Source organism: Pomacea canaliculata, linkage group LG2, assembly GCF_003073045.1.
Source record: "Pomacea canaliculata isolate SZHN2017 linkage group LG2, ASM307304v1, whole genome shotgun sequence".
Lineage (NCBI taxonomy): Eukaryota > Metazoa > Mollusca > Gastropoda > Architaenioglossa > Ampullariidae > Pomacea > Pomacea canaliculata.
This window is the reverse complement of record NC_037591.1, coordinates 28,354,246-28,374,307: the sequence shown is the minus strand read 5'-3', so window position 1 is coordinate 28,374,307 and position 20,062 is coordinate 28,354,246. Positions and strand designations below refer to the sequence as shown.

At 44.3% G+C, this 20,062-nt stretch overlaps 2 protein-coding genes across 3 annotated transcripts in view; one reads left to right on the top strand and one right to left on the bottom strand.

Annotated features, from left to right (window-relative positions):
* Window positions 1-6: 6 nt before the first annotated feature.
* Window positions 7-2,204, bottom strand: LOC112555611 (transcription factor HES-4-like). Its single transcript, XM_025224044.1, has 4 exons — window positions 2,142-2,204; window positions 1,780-1,896; window positions 1,201-1,288; window positions 7-950 (listed from the first exon to the last, which is right to left on the bottom strand). The coding sequence occupies exons 1-4, from the start codon at window positions 2,202-2,204 to the stop codon at window positions 7-9; spliced, it is 1,212 nt and encodes a 403-aa protein (XP_025079829.1).
* An 8,056-nt stretch (window positions 2,205-10,260) lies between these two features.
* Window positions 10,261-20,062, top strand: part of LOC112557753 (solute carrier family 2, facilitated glucose transporter member 1-like) — a 33,135-nt gene continuing 23,333 nt past the window's right edge. Inside the window, exon 1 of one of the 2 annotated variants that reach the window (XM_025227774.1) lies at window positions 10,261-10,366. The gene's annotated coding sequence lies outside the window, so the exon portion shown is untranslated. Of the gene's footprint in view, window positions 10,367-19,567; window positions 19,787-20,062 lie in introns of those variants that run through there. The other variant, XM_025227775.1, reaches the window with a different exon arrangement.

Genomic DNA, 20,062 nt, shown 5'->3' with positions numbered 1-20,062 from the left:
AGCCTGTCACCACGGTCGCCACATCTTTTCGTCGGCTGACATCACGCAGGACGCCAGAACTTCCAGAGAATTGTGTCTGGAATTGGAAGCTGATGTCTCTGGACTGCGAGACGGGGAGGCAGGAGACTGGTGTCCGGTAGTCGTGGAAACAGGAGGTTCGGGTCTGGTGGGGGTGGGAACAGGAGTTTCACGTCCAACAGACCTGCAGACAGGTAAAGACGCGTCCGACTCTCGGGTCGCTGGTGAGTCGTCAAGTTTTTGCTTCTCTTCCGGCGACCCACATGGAGTTGGATCTGGTTCTGCTATTGCCGGCAGGACGACTGGAACGTGTATGGGGTCATGTTCACTGTCGTCACAATCCTTCTTCGTCTCGGCGCTAGTGGTGGGGTTAGAGGTCAAAATAGGCATGGTCTGTGATGACGTCAGTAGCAGCGCCACCTGAAGGGACGCCGGAGCACCATTCCCTGGTACAAGGAGGCTCTCGGAAGTCGTCGTTGTCGCGATGTTGGTGGTGCTGGCGGACAGCGGTGTCTGAAAGGCGGTCGGGGCCGTCGCAAGCGACATCAGACTGATGCTGTTGTGGGAATCGCGTAGCGAGTTGGGTCCTGCCTGTGATACTTGACTCGGAAGGGTGGTCACGGAGCAGGCAACAAGGCCGGCCACCCCGCCCGCCAGACACGCCTGACCTGTCGTCGGAGTAGGGGCGGGAAAGGCTGGGTGGGGCAGCAACACCAAGCCCCGTTGCTGCAAGTGCTGCAGGTGGGCCTGGTGGTAGTGGTGGTGCAGGTGCTGGTCTGTCAGAGAAGCCAGGCAGCGAGTTAGGTGACCGGCCATACGTTCCCGCACGTCTTCGGCCACAGTAGCGCCCCCTATGAAGCGCAGTACTTCCTGTGCGCACTCACCGAAGCCAGCGCGATATCGCGCCACGGCATCTGCTGCCGTCAGACTACCTGCAACGGTCATAAAAACACCATTCACTGGCTTACACGTACGTGCGCTTGTGTCTGCATACATGTGTGTGTGTGTGTGCGTGCGCGCGATGTATGTTAGAAGACCATGCACTGAGTTGGTAGCTGATGACGATAAGTGGATGAGTGTCGTATGTGGGTGGGGAGATACATAAGTAAGACAGTGAGGTGTAAGAAATAGACCGATTGGTCGATGTACACACAAACGGACTGGCAGAAAGACTAGTGTCACCTGCAATCTGCGTCCGCTGTACATGTCGTAAATGTTTGACGGTGAGCTCCAATATGTCAGCCTTCTCCAGCTTGGAATACTGCGTGTTCTGGTCGTGAAAAAAAAAAAAAAAATTAAACAATAATAACCATCATGACCACCACTCACCACACAATCACAAACACACTCCTTTTTTTTTCTCTCTCTCTCTCGCTTCCCACCCCTCTGTGAATATTACTATGTATCGATACGAAGATGTAGAAGGTACACTTATTTGGCAATCTCTATTTGTTCGTTGTTTAATTTAGTCGTATTCATGCTTTCACTTTCCTCAACGACTAAACTTCGTGTTTCAATGTCATTCTACGTAGTAATGATCTGCTGTACTCAGCTCGTGGCTAACTTTGTTGATGTGTCACTTTTTGCGAAGACTTTTCACGAATATTCCTTTTACACGCCAGTTCTTAGGCAAAACACCTGAGCTAGGGCTGAGATAATACTGATTTTACCCAGGTCACATGGTGCACAAGATTTTATACCTCGCAAGTCGCAATATTACATGGGCGGACATGGTCGCCTCATGCAATTGCAAACCCATACCTGCTCTTGCGCCGTACTCACGTCTTTCTTCATGGCCTGCAGGACCAGCGCCTTGAGCTGCACCAGGCACGAGTTGATGCGCGTCCGCCGTCGCTTCTCCATCAAAGGCTTGTTGGTCTACAACAATCATGGTGAGCCTCGTTTAGCGAGCACAAGAGTGGTGCACTCACAGCTTTGATCAGTCATTCTAATATTATTATGGCTAATATTTCAATTGCCACGTCAGGACCGTTGTTCTCAGAAATCTTGCATGAATACACGACAATGCAGAGGATGGAACCAGTGCAAACAGTACAAGAAATTTTGGATGATGATGATTATGATGACGATGATTTCAAGTTAATTGAATCGGATGTCCTCACCTTCCTGTAGGGTCTGGCATCATCTTTCACGTGACTGGAGCTGGAACACTCAGACTCTGTCATACCGTTTGACGTCACGACCAGGATGGGGGAAGAGTGCCTGTGACGTCACACCCGACAACAGCGACCCTGCTACGTCTGACGCCTACACTGACATACAATATCCCCTGTTCCTGCTGATATCCAAAGCAATTCATTTTATCGAATAATTAAAAATAACAGTAACTTCTTTTGTTGATAACAGCAGCAATACTGTGCAGTGGGGATAAGTTCATTGTCACGAATCCTATAACAGTTACAACAGTCCCCGATATGCAGGGAACAGCTCTGCTTTCGGGGTTGAATCAATGAGAGTTCATGGGATTCCTTACGACTTAAAAACAAAAATTAATTCATGTGGTTAACAACAGATAGAGACATGATGTATAGTATATGTAGAAAATTTCAAATCGGAAGAGTTTCTAGTCTATACAATAAAAATTATCTGAACAGTTGACGAGGAGTCTTTGACTTAAAAAGAGTGATTGGATGTTTGACTTGAAGCGAAGGAGCTCATAAAGTTACAAACATAAAAAAAATGAACACCTTGAAACGACTAAACAGTTTTCACATTGTATATGAATGGGAACCATACATTAGAGACTTTAGCCTGGTGTAAACAACATTGCACGTCAGAACTTTGTTTAAGGTATTAGATCATGTTAAGTCAACTCAATGACACTTTTTCTACTATAAAAACTACTCTAAATAACCAGTAAACATCTACATAACATCCACAAATGTGTACTTACCTACGAGAAGATCAACAGGATTTAATCACAGATGACGAGGGCGACTTTGAACCATAAAGATGATGTACGGAGTCGAGGCGTGTTCTTGAAAGGGAGGGGGGTATAGAGCAGTTGGGTGTGGAAAGAAAATATCGTTTCAAAAGGTAGGAGCTGTATAAAAGCAGGAACAAAAGATGCACAAGGATTAGCTCAGCTTCCGTGCAGCGACGACGAGGCAGGCGTTCAGAAGCGAGGGGCGACAGCAGCAAGTCCATCCGCCGGGGAGAGCGGTGGGAGGGTGCACATCCGCCTAACCTCCGGCACGGTGCCATCGATTGTGACGTCATGTGACGTGTCGGTCGCCGTCTCCCGCACACAGCTACACAGTGCACGTACATGCACGCGCACGAGCGGTCGCGCGAACGCACAGAGTAACAGAGCCTTGAGAGAAGGAAAGTGCGGAAGGCAGAAGCCAAGGCGGAAGGTGAGACAAGACATGGAGTTCCTCCGACACGCCCAAGATCGCCTCATTATGTCGCCGGCCCCTCCCCACCATATATGGTTATATGTCAGGCTATATGTCAGCGGGTAAATCTTCAGCAAGTGAAATGTGTGGGTTCAGAAGAAATTTCTAGGATACAGATTAGTGGGTAAATGTTTATCTGATAAAAGTGTTTGCGATAATGGGAAATCTCTAGGATATTGTTCAGTGTGTAAATTGTTACTGATGAGAGTATTTGTGGGTAAAATTGTTACTTGATTAACGTGCATGATACACATCTTAAACTGAGAGACTGGCTTGGAAGAAATAAAATTTAAATATCTCGAAAAATACATAGAAAATTATTATAAGAAAGGATAATATTTAGAACCATTTCCTCGTTAAATTTTTGTGGCAAAGAACCAGAGTATTGCTACTATTAAGGTCTGTGACGTTCTCATTGAAATAAGCATAAAAAATTATCTTCTCGTGCGCATGACGTGTATTAAAAAAATTAATATTTTGTCGCTTTGGTGTAACAGTAACAGTCGCAACATCGGAGGAGCCTGTAGTGCTTTGTAAACTGTGAGGTGAGTGACCAGCGTTGCACATCCGCTCACATTGGGGTCCGGTGTCGACAGTTCCCACGCTTACAGCCCATCAATCAAAATGTCCTTGCCTTCACACATGGGAAGAGGGGAAGGGGGACCTCCATTGTCATTGGCTCACACGGGACATAAAAGGCAAGTGATCGCCGCCAGCGCAAATAGGGGCGCCTGGTAGTGCTCGTCACCACTGTAGTGATCGAGAAGCTATGGTTCAGATCTCGTCTTGGGACTTTCTCTGTATGTGACACGTACCTGTCCGCAGGGCTGGACTTTGGTTTTTTTCTCTGGGACTCTGGTATGCTACCCCTCCCTCTGTCCCCACCCCCCTAAATCACCTCAAGGTGGAAGCACTTTCCTACTAAAAAAAAAAAAAACCCAACCAACCAGCGGAAAGTGCAGTGGTTAAAATACTTGCTTGTAACCACTTAATTGTCACAGAGAAAGGCTTTCGGTTGAGATATCGTCTCATGACACTCTCTGTCAGTGAAATCTGTTCGCAGGTTGTTGTTGTTGCTTTTTTTTCCCCCTGGTATTCCGATTTCTTTCCCCGCCCTCTGCCCTCATAGTGCGAAATCACCTCTAGGTGGAAGTGCTTTCCGCTCAACCAACTAACCAGCGTAAACAAAGGGAGCAGTGGGTCACGTGTCGCGGTCGTCCAGCGGGAATGCATGGGAAAACCCCGCCCCGGGAGATGCATGTTGGCACGCCATGGGTTGAGTTTCGGCTGCCCAAACATTCCGCAACCTCACATCGCCCACCGACTTGTTTCTGCCTGGAATTTTGATCTGTGTTCCTTCGATATAGGAACGAGGGGGAGACAAATAAACGGTCAAAGAGAGCGATGGGAGGGAAAGGAGGCGAGATCGAGTAAGGCGGTGTCTTGCGACGGATTTTAACTTCTCATTACTTTTCGTCTTTCATAAGCCGTTAGGATCACTCGTTGCCAAATTTTATGTTTGTATGCTTTCAAGCACATAACACACCAAATGTTGAATTAAGATTGATAAATAGTACTCAGCAGTGGCCAGGACTTGCTTGTGGAGCCCATTCTCCCTCCCCAGCAGCGTGGCTAAGAGAATCAATTAAAAGAGAGATGATTCAGATATAGCTGAGTATTTGGTAGTAGTAAATGTCGGCAAAAATCGAAATGAACGAAGATTAAGTGAGACAGAACTGACAGCAGTTAATAATTAATAAGTGTGATCTCCCTCACTTTCTCTACACACACAAAAAAAAAAAAAGCAGAGCGCGTACGGAATGGTCTAGGGGATACAACTCTATATACTCTCCTCTCATCAGACACCGTTTAGTGTTTTCTAGTCTCCCTTGTTTTGCATTCTTTTATTATTATTATTTGTCCCTTCCCAAAGCGTATATTTTGCCAGAGAGAAAACTTCTAGCTCTACCATCATCAAAGAGGAACAAAGATGGCTCAAAAATCTTGTACGAATATGTACGCTGTACTTTAATTTTAAAAGAAAGTCCTGTTTTGTGCTGCTAGCTAGAAAAACTAATGAAGACAGGGGAGGTAGCTGCGCCGTTCTAGGTTACAGAGACCATCACAATAGCTCCCCTTGAGATCTCCCCTCATCTGACGCCACCACCTTTCCGGTCTATAAAGCATGGCATGTAATGATCGATATTATTTGATATAATGCCATTCACGTTTATAAATACTTAAAAAAATTATAATAAATACCATTGATACATATCCATATACATACCATATTTGAAGACATTTATGACCAAAGGTATCTGGCTAGGTGAGTAAACTGATCATATATCAATAACAAACGCTTAGAAGGAAGAAAATGAAAGTGAGTTTTATATTTCAGTAGCAGGAAATAAATACTTTACGCTGAGAGCTGCAAAAAAGAAAGAACATCTTGCACTATTTTTTAAACAAGTGTGTCGTACTGTTTGCGGAAGTCAAAGATTCGTTCAACAAATAATAATAGCAATAATGTAAGCTTTTATAGCACGGTTTACCCTAGCCAAAGCCAGGTTTACCGCGCTTTAAAAATAACAATACAAAGACACAAATCCTGTGGCAGTTTCTGCAAAATGCCATCGTTGTTGTTCTGCCCGATGACATCCTGTTCATAGACTACTCTTCTCGAAGGGCGAGGGATTATTGTTTTTGTTTGGGGGCTTCCTAACACTAAGAAAACAACTTTGATGTTTTAGCGTGACACTCGTCCCTCTCATATAATGAAAACCCATTCACAGCACTTCTGTCGGATACGACCAAGTCTCGCGTACCGGGTCACCTCAGGCTGGTTGGTTCATTTGGAAAGAAAGTCCCTCCACCTAGAGAGATTTCGCGATATTAAAAAAAGGTAGAGGAGTTGATGCTAATAAAAACAGAGATTTCTCTTGGAGACAATTGCCCACCACGCCCTTGTCAGCTCTTTGAAAAAATCTCCGAGCTACATTCAGAAAGACGAACGCATGCGCCGAGTCGGAATCTGAACCGAGGACGAAACCCGTCTCACTGCAGTAGCCACATTGAGGTGGGGGAGGGCTGATCACTACACTGGTGGGCTGCAAGAATGGTCTTTTACTACATCTGTGTAGAATATCTGACTGCTTGGCAGATTGGACTCTCATATAAAGAAATTGCCAAAAATACTTCTCATATTATGCAAAATGTCTTGTTAACAACCAGATTATAAATCGCGATACAAATCATCTTGTTGTTGTTGTTGTTGTTGTTATTATTATTATTATTATTATTATCGTCGTCGTCGTCGTCGTCGTCGTCGTTGTTATTTCCTTTTACATAAGTAGAAAACACAAGTCTGTGGTAGTACATTTCACGATGATACAGTCGCTATGACTCTAAGGTTACATTTCATGTTAAATAATAGCCAGATTAACCAGCTGCATCTAATATTAAGACCTGATCCACCAAAGTGTAGCAGACAGACCTTTACTGTTCCAGTGTAAGCTACAAGTCTGTTGTTATCCATTGTTTACCAGCCGAAGTCAGGGTCATACTGGCGGTAACTTTGGCAAGTGACAAGTAGGCCTGGAAACCAAGAGTAATAGTACGGTGAATATCAAAGATGCATGCACACAAGAAAGATGGAGAGATGGCGAAAAAAAACCAATGCACCTGCCGGCCATATTCGGCTGAACCCTAAACTTGCTCCCTTCCCTACACAGTCGAAAGACTGAGCAGACGACAATGCAGGCTCTCTTAATCTCACTAGTCACTTGTATTACTAGACTGCTTGCAGACTTTTTCCAGTTAACTACTAAAACGAGACTGGTGTATACAAAGCTTCCGGTTAAGTCACATTCATTTTTTAGGCTCGCCGACAGCTGACTCGTCCTCTTCTGAACAGTCTCATCTCTGATGCATTTCTCTCCAATGCCCCTAACAATGCCCCTAATCTGAGCTTAATAACATCAAGCCCTCACGGTAGGAAACTTAATTCCTAATAAGATTGCGACAACGAAAATAAGAAAATAACTTTCGATCCCATAATACGTTAGCTGCTGTGATGTCGTCTAGCGTGTGTAGCTTTAGCGTTGTAGTTTAGTGCTCGTGGTTACTCGTTGTTGAAGTGTCGTAAACTAGTGGTAGTTGTTGTGTAGTGTCTGTGGTATACTTAGTGTTAGTGGCTGTGTAGTTGTAGCATTGTAATCTAGTGATATTATTATTATTTTTCAGTTCCGCATTCTCATATTAACGGTTGTGTACTTACTGTACTGTAGTTTAGTACTAATGGTCATGTGGTTCCTGTAGTGGTCTAGTGTTGGTGGTTGTGCCGTGCCCTAGTCACCTAGTGCTTCATTAAAAATGAGATTATTACAGCATCCATAACAAATGTTACCATTTAGTGCGTACATCCAAGCAAACGTATGTCATAAACATCTTGCAGTGTATGGCAAGTAGCATTAAAATACTTACTCCTACTCCATACATAGGATTCATTATGATCCAGAATGTCTGATTAGTCAGCGTTTTTCTAACGCACATGCTTGTTCACATGACACTGTTCCCTCGTGATATTGGTCACTGTTCACTTGCGCGTGGGTTTGTATCTATCGTTGTCCATGAAGAAAGGGGTAGGAATTCGGTCACAATGGTTGTGTCCAAATCTCTAGAGTTGAATGACCAGATTAACGTCTTCCGGTCCAATCGACCTCAAGATAGGAAGATAACAGCCAGTGCAACATTCTCTTTCTATCAGGTGCTGTGCCAGTGACAGGTCAAGGCTGCAGTGTGAAGAGTTGCTATAATGAGTAGTGGTAGTGCCACGTCTGTGTGTTCATTGAACACTTCTTAGCGCCCTGCGCAAACCGGAAACAGGGGGTGGAGCGCATGTGCGTCTTTCACTGTGAGCATCTTTTACGAGCTCCACGATTTCACTGACATGGATAAAGAGCGAATTCTGAGTCTGTCAAAGTCGCTTTCACAGTTGCCTGTTCTTGCCAAAGGAATAACTTAAGGTCCTGGGCAGGTGAAACAAAGCAAGACGATGAAAGCTAAGATTTGCTTAATGCGTGAAATGTCTGGCGCTCTGCCTGTGCCTGGCTCTTTCAACTTTGTGCGCTGGTGGGGAGAACATTGGTTGGCTGCTGCTATCGTCAACACCTTTCTTCCCGAAGGAGAGGAATTGAACATGAGAGGTGGAACGGTTGAAAGAATAAAGCCGTTTTCCCTTATTTGAACAGAAGATGTGCAGGAGTTAACGCACAAGCAACGTATTATTAATCAGCACCAGGGCCGCCGAGAGCCAGCCCGGGCCCCGGGACAGACCTCTCCGGGCCCCTTGTACTTGTAATCGTAAATTATTTTCCCAGTATATAATGTATGTTTACAATTCGAATCTCAATATCTACACTCAACACTCAACTTCTGCATGTGTAATGCTTGGGTGTTCTGTCCTTAGACCTTTCTTTAAAAGAAAAAGAATAAGGAGAAGAAGAAGAAAAAAAATCCACTGACCAAGGCGGGCCCCTTGACAGCCGCGGCCCGGGTACACCAGACCCCCTGTCCCCCCTCTCGTCAGGCCTTGATCCGCACAACCATAATTATAGTTTAGTAGCTGTAATAGTTTTAATAAATGACTAGTTTAAAGCAACAAAAGTTAAAAGTTACCTGGAAACTATGTTTTATCACAATATATTTTAGTACTTCAGTGTACTCAAAGGATATACAGACTTCTTTTAATGCTAGGCAAATTGTATTTCCTCTCATGTGTGTGTGTTATGTTTAAGAGAAATTCTAGCAAAAGTAGATATACACTTTTTGCATAACCGACTGAATAAGGGGTCACACTGAAGGTGGCCATGTGGTGTACAGTGGTGCAATTCCGAAAAGCTGGCATACAATTTCTCTAAATAGCACAATACTGTAGTTAGTGCCAGAACACATTTGACCTGCACTCACACGGAGCCCACATGAGGTATGACACCCTCCCTTCCCCCCAGAAAAAAAAAACAATAAAAAGACCCTGGGTCTTAGGAAAGGGGGGAGGTGTCGAGAAAATGTGGGCCGTGTGTGGGTCGTGTGTGGACCATGTTTGTCCGCGTGAGGTCTGTGTAGGGCACCGGGTCGTTTACTGTATAGGTATAGTGGCGTAAGAACCAGGGAGGCATGGAGTCCCCCCCATCCATCCTAAACAAACAAGCATCTTTCTATTCTACTGTATTAGTGGCATGTCACAGGAGCTTTACTGCTACGTGTGTGTGTGTATACACGATGGTGTGTTAGTGGTTGTGTCGTGTGCGTTCATTACATTTACATCATGAACAAAATAAACCAGTCCACACTCACACGCAAAGCCAAATCTTCGAAAAAATCAGAGCATCTGAAGCACTAAACGCTGGTATCCAACAGATTATCATGTATCGATCATGTTTCCTGCCTGGCACCCTAGCAGACACACAGAGCATTATTTTTAATCTTTAATCAGTCCATTACGTAATATCTGATTAGTGACACAGTAACAATGAACACCTCACTCCAGTCCCACCACCACCACCACCACCCACACACGCGCACTACACTCACACACACGTGGGTGGGGGGCGTAACTCTCGACAAGCTGACGCAAGTAGCAGAGGGCAAAACACCATTACCACACCCTTGCCAGTGCCAGAAGTCAAAATATCAGCAAAAGCCACTGTCGCATTGTCCACTGCTACCCGTTTGCTCACACCGGTAGCCCGTTCTATATGACCTTTGCTACGACCTTGATGAAGACACATGACTTTCAAGAGGTGAAGGTCGTCTGGTTGCGCCGCCTGTCGTCTGCTTGTGAGGGAATCTCGACTCGCCGATCTCGCTTTCAGTCCTGCTGGCCGGTCTCGTCAGAGAGGAAGGTTCGTCATACCTCTTTTCTACCACAGGTAAGAAAGTACTTTCATATATCCTGCGTGGTTAACCTTTGTATCCCATTTGCTTATCTTAGCGAGCCGCAGAAAGGAAAACTACTTGCTACAGCACAGCCATGCAGCTGCATCGCTCTCTGACGCACGCACACGCACACGCACAGAGAGAGCTTGCGTTACTATCTGACGCATTACACACACAGACGAGCTTGCGTTACTATCTGACGCATTACACACACAGACGAGCTTGCGTTACTATCTGACGCGTTACACACACAGACGAGCTTGCGTTACTATCTGACGCATTACACACACAGACGAGCTTGCGTTACTATCTGACGCGTTACACACACAGACGAGCTTGCGTTGCAGCAGCGTTAGAGCGGAAGCAAACTGTTGGAAAGGAAATCACGTCAATGTTGTCTCGCCGCAAATTCCAAGCCTCCGGGAAATCTGATCTCAGGGTTGTGTAGAGTGTCCAGTATTAATGTGAGAGCGAATAGTTTGTGAGGGCGGTGCACAACTCTCCTTCGCAACATTATCTTTCTTAAGTCTTAAAGGAATCAAGAACCACTTGGTCCACTTTGGGTTAACTACTGGGAGTACACTGTTCAAACTACAGTGAGCACGCTTTAGGTTCAAATACCGTACGTGGCTCCAACCACTATGCATTCCGCTACTTGTTCCAAAGGTGAAGTGTGTTTTCTCCTGTCGGAGCCTTTAAAGTAATACAAGGGGCAGTACATGATGGATAGAGGCATGGAGGTAGACTTTTTTTCCCAATGTATCTCTTTCTTCTTTCCACTCTCTCTTTCACTCTGTCACTGCGTGTGTGTTCCATCCAGTCTGCCTCTATCCCTGTAAGCACACACTCTTTTTCTTTTTAACATTTGTCCCTCACTCAGTCTCACTGATTTGCCGTCCTCTGAAATGCCTCGCGTGAGAAAAGAAATTGACCTCTAACCCCATGATGGAAAACCTTGACCTGTAAGCACGCGCGACAGAGAAACAGAATTGACCTTTAATTGTGAGAACGGCTTTCGAATGAACGAGAGAGTGATTGGCACTGAACGCCCCGCTTAGGAACATGTCTGGACGAAATGAGACAAGATAACGACATGGTTACGACGATAAATCGGAATAGATCAAAGGTCACTTCCGCTGGAAATGGCAAATCTCGTTTCTGCCTTGTTCTGCTCATCAGTCAACGCAGAGTCCAGCGGTGTGCTAACGTCTAGTCACCGAGAACGGCCAAGAAAATTGGAAGTTGCTGCCTCGTTGATTCGGGATCGAAAACGCCATTCACGTGTTGGTCAGTCTTCGTCTGCAGACGACACTTGCTGTAGCGCGAGCCACGATGCATTTGTCCGAGGCTTCCAGGCATTCAGCTTTATCACCATGCGTAATGCGGATTGTGTCGCAGCGTTGCTAGGCAACTTTAGATATGCAGACACATAATGACATAAATTACCTTTGATCATTATTGTTTCTCGTTACTTTCGAGTTATGTAGTAAGGTGGAATTATGTGTTGTCGTTGAGGTTTATTCATCCCCAAGGGACGGAGGGCGTATAGGCAAACACTTTAAAATTATCATAAAACCTGTTAAGTTTTCCCCTTCACCAACGAAAAGAACAAGGAGATTCATCGGTATAATATAAACACGCGGCTAGAAGTATAGAGTGTAATTAACACTTTCTTAGAGGGTGTAGAAGTGGACATTCAGGTCATGTCAGTATGTGTAGAGAGCTATACTACATCCCTTCTGTAAACATGATACACGTTTCCAACCGTGGGAGAGCTGTAAATCGAGTTTCAGAAGCAGACGTCGACTCAAGTGCACCGATGGAAGACTACACCTCCCCCCTCCCCATTCCTCTTTAAAAAAAAATGCGCCTTTACTCCCCTACAGACTATGAAACTTGCCACCCTACCTGACACACACACCAGCAATGCCTCAGCTTCTAGCGAACTCCAGTATTATTGTCAGTGAGGAGGAGGTGGGTTGGGTTGGAGGGAGGAGGTCAAGGCTGGAGAGTGCCCTGATGTTAACAATGCGACGCGTATGGCGAGCTGCAGACTGTGCAGTCTGGAAACTGTAATGATTAACCTCCTGCTATCCACCTGCACTAACCTTGCCAGCGTGCTGTTGGCTTTACACCACAGAATGTATTGCACTCCTTGTAAAAATTAATAAATAAAAAACAGTCATTTGGTAACGGTTCGTGCATAAACAGCGGGGCAGGGCAGGTTAGTGCATGGTCAGTCCGATCGGATAGAGGGAAAAGCTTGCTTCATGATATAGCATGAAGGATATGTTGGTGATGGTGTCAGCCGCCGGTGCTGCTCTGTGGGAAGTTTGTCGTGGTGGTGGTTGCCTCAGTCGCTTGCTCGCTCAAAGTGCGGCGTGGAGCGGCCCGGCACAGCATTTGTCTGCCGACAGGAAGACTCCCAGTTACATATGTACTTCATACCGACGACGGAGCAAAGCAGGTCATGCAACTAGGGGAAAGTTAAAAAAACAACAACAACAAAAAACCACACACAAAAAACCACAGAGTTAATGGTTGAAATGCAGGGCGGCACTGCTAACCTAAGTTTGGCTGTGTAGAACAGAGGGACATAATTCTAAAGGGCAGAGAGTGGCATAACTATCCTAGAAACACTTTGGCCTCGCCATTGGTACTAGTTTCAATGTGTAATCCAGACCTGTGTAAAAGACTGCAAAATCAACCCACCACCACCATTCCTTTTCCTCCTTTACAAGCAGAAGTGCTAGACCTTTAGTGCTGAAATATGGCCTTGTACTTGGTGTTCTTAATTTATTTGTTTGTTTAAAAAGTGCACAACGAGGTCGCGAGTCTTAGTATGTTAAACTGTGGCAGGCAGCATCATGAGGACAGCACGCTAGGAGATCGTGAAGGAAAGTGGAGTCTGACCCCCGACAGCGATTGTTGAATCAGCCTTTACAGATACGGTTGTGCACCAAACATTATTTTAAAAAAACTTACACTTTTTGCTGCTGCTACATTCTTCACCCGAAAACTTTGCTGGGTGAGATTCCTTTGTCGTTAAGGAGGATTTATAGGCGAAGACGAGATTTAAACTGCAAAAATAAACTAGCCAGCAAACTAACCAGCCAGCCAAACAGGCAGTCTGCATACCAGCCATTATTTTTATTATTTCTCTTGCCTTAGTATTTATCATTCAGTAGTCTCTTGCTTGTTGGGTTTTTTGTGGGGAAGGGGGTAGTTTTTAATTAAAAGGAATGAGATAATATTGTAAAAATTTCGTTCATTTTCACAACTTTAGCAGACTTGCCTTCACTGTGACTTTTTTTTTAAACTTACCATTAAGCCTGACGACAGGTGGTCGGGGACAGGGGCCTGGTTTTGGTCAGTGGATTTTTTTGTCCTTTTTCTTTTCTGTTCCTGTTTTTTTTTTTTTAAAGAAAGAAAGGTTGACATAGCATTCCTCAGTCGGGGGATTTTGTGTGTGTGTGGAGCGGGTTGCTACAAGTCCTTTAACTTCATTTTTTCCTTATTTGCTAACCACTCACGTGTAATCAACTTGTCTGAATGTTTGCAGTCTGTATTACGTTACCCAAAGGAAATGTAGATATTGACAATCGTATGACAATATGTAAGCATATTATTATATACTGGGAAAGTAATTTAGGATTACAATCATGAGGCTGGAGAGGTCTGCCCGGGGCCCGTGCTGGCTCTTGACGGCCCTGCTTGCCATTCGCAGACTGCTACCGAAGACTCCATTCTCCGCCGTACGTGAGCATGAATCAGACAAGAATATAACGGGGGGCGGAGGTAAGAGGGTGGGACATGACGTAGTCGACGGAGATGAAAGTAGGAGGGTGGGAGGGGTTTCAAGCGTGTCAAAGTGCAGGGCACAAGCTCTCCGCAGCCTTGCACTACCAGGTGCAGGCAACCTGTCACCAAAAGAAAGGTAAAGCCCAAGTTCTGCACACGCCACTTAACAGGTCACTCGGTGCCAGGTCGGACGTCTCCGGTGAGGGAGCAGAAGGAGGACTACAGTTAGAGCGCACGATACCAGCACGCTGAAACCCCGTGCAGGAACATCTGATAAACCTGTGATGTACTTTTTATAATCAGGTGTCTCAGGTGCAAACACAGTATTAACATGCCGCGTTCCGTGAAAACCATACCTAATCACCTTGAGGTTTTTTTTAAGCATAATAAATCGCATGCTTGGAGCATGAAGGTGACCCGATTCGGCTTGAGAACGCAAACTAAATGAGACTTGATTGCGTTTACATCTCAGATCGCCACATTCCTTGTAAAATATTTTAATATCGTCGTTGGCAAAACCGCTACAAACATCCCATAAATGCGGTTCAAGTCAGTACAAGGCGTTGTGGCCATCATACTTTGTGACCTGTTCAGCAGATGCAGCAGCTACAGACTCGCGTGAACACGAAGGTAGAAGACGAAAGTTTAAGTGATCTTAGTACTGATATATGTCTGATAACCTGTTGACACGCACCATACCTTTTCGAAACGAGGGCACAGTGGTGTCACGAGCGCCTTGGTGCAACCAGCTGATCAAGGTGAATCGCAGGTGTATCAAGGTCCCAGGTCAGACACACGTCGTTGGGTGTGAGGTCTGACAGAACGGCATAGTAGAGAGAGAGAAGAAAACTGCGGCATTTGACCGGTAAGTGAACCACAGAGTGGTCAAACCGCTTTGTACCACTGGTGGTCTACAATATGTTATAACACACAGAAGAAATGTTTGCCAGACGGTAGCAATACTGCCTTGGGTATTAAGGCTGACCCTGGTTGGTCGACCTTTCCGACTGATTTTTGGCCGTTCAGTGACCACCGACAGTCTCGCATTACTCCTAGACTGTCACTATCACGTCACTTCCTGTCACCGTTACTCTAGTCACCTCCGTCGATGTCACTCCATTTGAGACCTCATTCGCACATTTAGAAATGAAACAATAGCCTGTGCCTGTTTAACAATTATAGATTTTGTCTTTCGTAGTGGACCCAGTGGCTGATAACCAGAATGTGGCGAAATGATATTACCCCAATTAGAGAGCAAGGTGAAAGGTCAATTGTCATAATAATCCTTAACACCTACACGTGCACATCGGGAATTCTTCATTGTAACACCTGTTTGTCACTATCATTTGCTCTTCTTGTAAGATTTCAACCTGTGAGATTTTTAAAAAAATTTTCTATGTCCAGTGAAAGTATACACGAGGGTATCGCCGTTGTAGAAATCTTTAGATAAAGGTGTCTGTATGAAGTTAAGATAAGTGGCTGAAATATCTGAACATTAGATATCTTTCAGTCCACCTGACTGGCATGTCCTGAAGCGGGCACGCCTCTCTCCCTTAAAATTTATTTGACAAGGTTACTTACTTGAACCTTGGATTCAGAATAATGCTTTCACATTTTTGAAAGGCTCTTTGACGCGTCTCGTGCACGAGGGCAAAGTGCATCTGATGTGGCATAACGTGCTGGGGCCGTTTTCATAAAGCGAAGGTAAGTCGTTGCCCTCGGGTAAATCAAGGGCAAGCAGTTTTGTTTCCTTAGTTATAAAGTGGTGTCCAGAAGTTCTCGAATGTGCTTTGCCCGCGGGACTTATTTTCCGACACTGGTGAAGGTCTCCCGGAGAACGGTAACGTACAGCAATACCCGCAATGTGTGGATAGAGCGTTGTTACTACGGAGACAAGGCGCTTTTATTTGATTTCCCCATCCTGCCACAGATAACAACTTATCTCCGCTTCATGAACCCCTGGATAAGATTGCTCGATATTGTTGTCGATTACCACCTGACCAGCTGGTCAAAGTCGCTCTGACCACGGACGTGTGTAGGTGATTGCTGTCTGTCTGTCAAGACCAACGCTTTGCCTCTTTCGAAAGTTCTCCGCTGTTAGTCTCGGCGAGCCTTAACAATGAATGTAACTAAACCGGAAGCTTTGTACACACCTGCCTCGTTTTATTAGTTAACTGGAAAAAAAATCGACTTCCAGCAGTTCGATAATTCAAGTTCGTGCTCTGATCCGTTTTCGACAGCAAGATAGAGCACTCGTTTAACAGTTGATAGATTAATCGTTTTTTGGACCATTAGCATTTAAGAAAAAAAATCTTGACTCAGAAAGTAGTTTGGGGTTTTCCCCCTTAGTACAGGTCTGGATTCCAATTCAGTATTACACATCGCATCTTGAGGTCAGTCTTGTCAAGCAGACCTGTGTGGTGGTGCGATAAAAATAGCTTTTTCACTGGTCATCTATAATAAGGCCGGCGTTTACAGAGATCATATTTGTAGCCATACTTTATAGCTGCTTATACTGGAATTAAGTTCATTCATGTGGGCGTAGCACACTGGTAAAACAGTCTTGTTCAAAAGCACACTCAGAAACAGTTACTCATGAAATCTGAGAAGAATCAGGGTGCCATGCGACGCAATCAGCCTTCCTTTCCGTAATTTTACTGATGCAAAGAAACTAAAATATCCCTATTACACGGTTCTTTAAATGCAGTTCATTAACTGCACATTCCCCAGTTTTCTCTGTTCAGTCTGCTCGTCTTCACTTCCTCCAAACGTTCAAGGTTCCAACGTTTTTATAAGTATTGTCCTAAGTAGCTATTTTTTTCTGAAACTGCAAAACAAAGAAAAAGAAAAGAGATTAGAGCAGACCCCCCCCCCCCTCAAAAAAAAAAAATGCACGAAAACCTAGATGTTAAGCATGAGGTGATGCAGCAGTGGACAACCATCTGCTCATGTTAATCAGAGGATGACAGAAAATCGTGGTTTTTTTTTTGTTTTTTTTTATTACTAACAAATACTAAAATATCAAAATGACCCTTTCATATCACTAAAAGGCGTATTAAAATGACTTTTGTTATAATAAAAAATGACCCTTTTATAATAAGTGAAGTGACCCTTAATAATACTAACAGATATAACAACATGAGATATTACAGCATCACTTTTATTTCTCTATAGTAACAGCTGTCCTCCCTTTTCAACTTATCGCTAACGCATTGCATGGGAGATAACTATAAATTGAATACTTTTCTGAGTCGTAGGGCAGTTGCCTCCCTTGTGTACTTGTTCCTAGTGAACAAGCTTGGCCTCACCCAACATTCTGTCAATGACTATTAAACCCTTTAGGTTTTGCTTACATGATTTATTATGTCAGCCGCTTGCAAGATGTCATTATTTCCCTTCCCAGCAAACCACTCCAGATCGTGGACAAAGTCCAATCGTGAGGCATAAAAGTTGTACAGGTTTAAAGTCACCGAGTCAGCCGTATTTTGTGGACAACCCCACAGTCCGGGCTACTTCGCTATAATATAAAGGCGGTATCAAAAATGTCGATCTAACTCAACATTCATTCTTAGTGATATTTGCAAATGATTTCGTAATTTGAAATAATTGCTAACCTTGGTCTATGCTCAGATAGACCCAGTATTACTATATGGGTGCTAATTGATGTTTTTCTCTTTTTAAACATCGAGCTTGCCAAATTCGCTGTGACAAGCTCAGTTTGTTATAACTGACCAATGACAACGCGTTTTTGACACATTTTATTATTTGGTTGAAATCCACCTCACGGAGTTAACCTGTCAGTCCCCGCCCATCCTTCACTAGCCTTCCTCGTTCCCCCCATTTGTCCTACATATAAACTCATCCAATAAAAGGAGTGTTGAACAGGATACCCGTATTAACCCCAGTGCCATGAGTGCGCAGGAATTATAGGAAAATCCGGTTCATTCACAACAAGTCGCGACGATATTTATAATACTAAAATGTGCATTTAACAACAGTGAGGTATGCGTTTTACATAATTATGTATATAGAAAGAGAAACCATCATGTGGCGAGTGTGTATATTTAAAGTGTTTAGTAATTGGATTAACTACAGTTGACATCCGCAGATGAACAGTAATGATGTTGTGGATTGTATTGTGAAATAAATGTCGGAAAATAAAGAAAAAAGCAAGTCGCGACTACTCCCATGACGGGCAAGTCATAGCTAGTAAGCCTCGAACACAGCCAAATCCTCCCTGTATATCCTTACTCCCTTTAACACCCATTTTCTGTTTCGCACGAGAGCTATCGAAGTCTTTAACGCCTTCATGTTTCTCCAGAGTATTGAAAGCTGTGACGCATGTAGGTAAGACGCACACACCCTGACGCACGCGGACCCAGTTCCTAATTAATAAACTCTTTGCTTTCAATACGGACGCCGGATATTATTTGGGAATCGCATAAGAAAGGTTCCGCTCTGGAAAGGTCTCATGCACTGGTTGGGCCTGAGGCCAATGCGACTAATTTATTCGGAGGTGGCGAGAATAGCGAGCATTGTTGCGCAGACGAGCGTACGTCGTGGAAATCCGTCGTCGTGACATCATGGCGGCATCCGAACATGGGAGTTCTGAAGCGGTGTTCACCGGAAACCGTTCCAAGAACGTTGAGCAGGGGGTTGTGCGAGCAGTTGTTTACACAGTGTTACACGAGCGCTGCACTTTGACATACACAGAAAATGGGGTTGCATTTTTTTTTTTGAAGCTTGCTAATCTAGTTACTGCTCGTTCAGTACGAAAGGGCAACATTCCTTGGCGATTATGGTTTTGGCACCGTTACTTACGGGTAACACCATTCCTACAAGGTGCAGTCATACAGCTACGTTAACAACACAGATGATAGGAAGTCGACAATGATAACAATAAAGAAACTCCACTGTCTTTGCTGTAGTGTTGCTGAGTCTTAACGCTTCACATTAAAAAGTAAATAATCAGACGTTACACCAAATGCGATTTGTTGGCACTGAACTTCTTGTAAAGCACGAGTGTGCCAATGCCTGTCTTATATACTATCTTTGGTTCATGCATGTTTATCTTTATCTGAATTTTCGTATTACTCGATTTTGAAGTCACGTTGGATCACGTGGTTCAAATGAAACTCAGCACAAAGCAAAATCTCTTCCATGATTGTGACGTAACATGGATGACGTACCGTTAACGACATCGAGTTCGTTTGATTGGGTGTCCTGTGAGTGCGTGAGTCTTGAGGAAGGTCATAAAGTAGGTTTTTGGTCTTTGACATGCGAGTTTAGGGCTACTATAAAGCAAAAATAAGAAGAAAAACAACCGTTGACGTCAGTCAGTTAGAAAATAGACGGTGTAGATCTAAACAGAAGCTCTTGCGTCATCCAAAGCACGTTGAACCACAGGTGATATGATCACTCGTCTATCACATTCTTGTAGCAGTCTTTCCATTTCGCAACAGTGACACACACGACTGGAATTGAAAATCGATCGACGACTGTAGAGGTGAATGTTAAGTTGACAAGAAAATCAGTGTTGGAAGTTGGCGGGAGAAATCAGTCTTGGAACAAACAGCTTGTGGTGGATCTCCGTATAAACAGTTCGAGGGAATGTAAGTATGGCGACACTTTGTTCAAGTATTTTCCTATGGGAGCAAGTTGAAAGAATACCACCCACAAAGCGAATCGATCTTGTTGGAAGAGTGTCTGCAGCTACTATAACTTTGCTGCTTTGAGGGCTAATGAGACTTGAGACCCTAGAGGAGAGAGGAAGCGGACAAGACCAAAAAGAGCAGCAAATTCAAGGACCATATAAACACCACGAGAGAGAGAGAGGGGGGGGGAGAGATAGAAATTGGCCAAAGATTGTGTGTGTGTGTGTTTTTAGT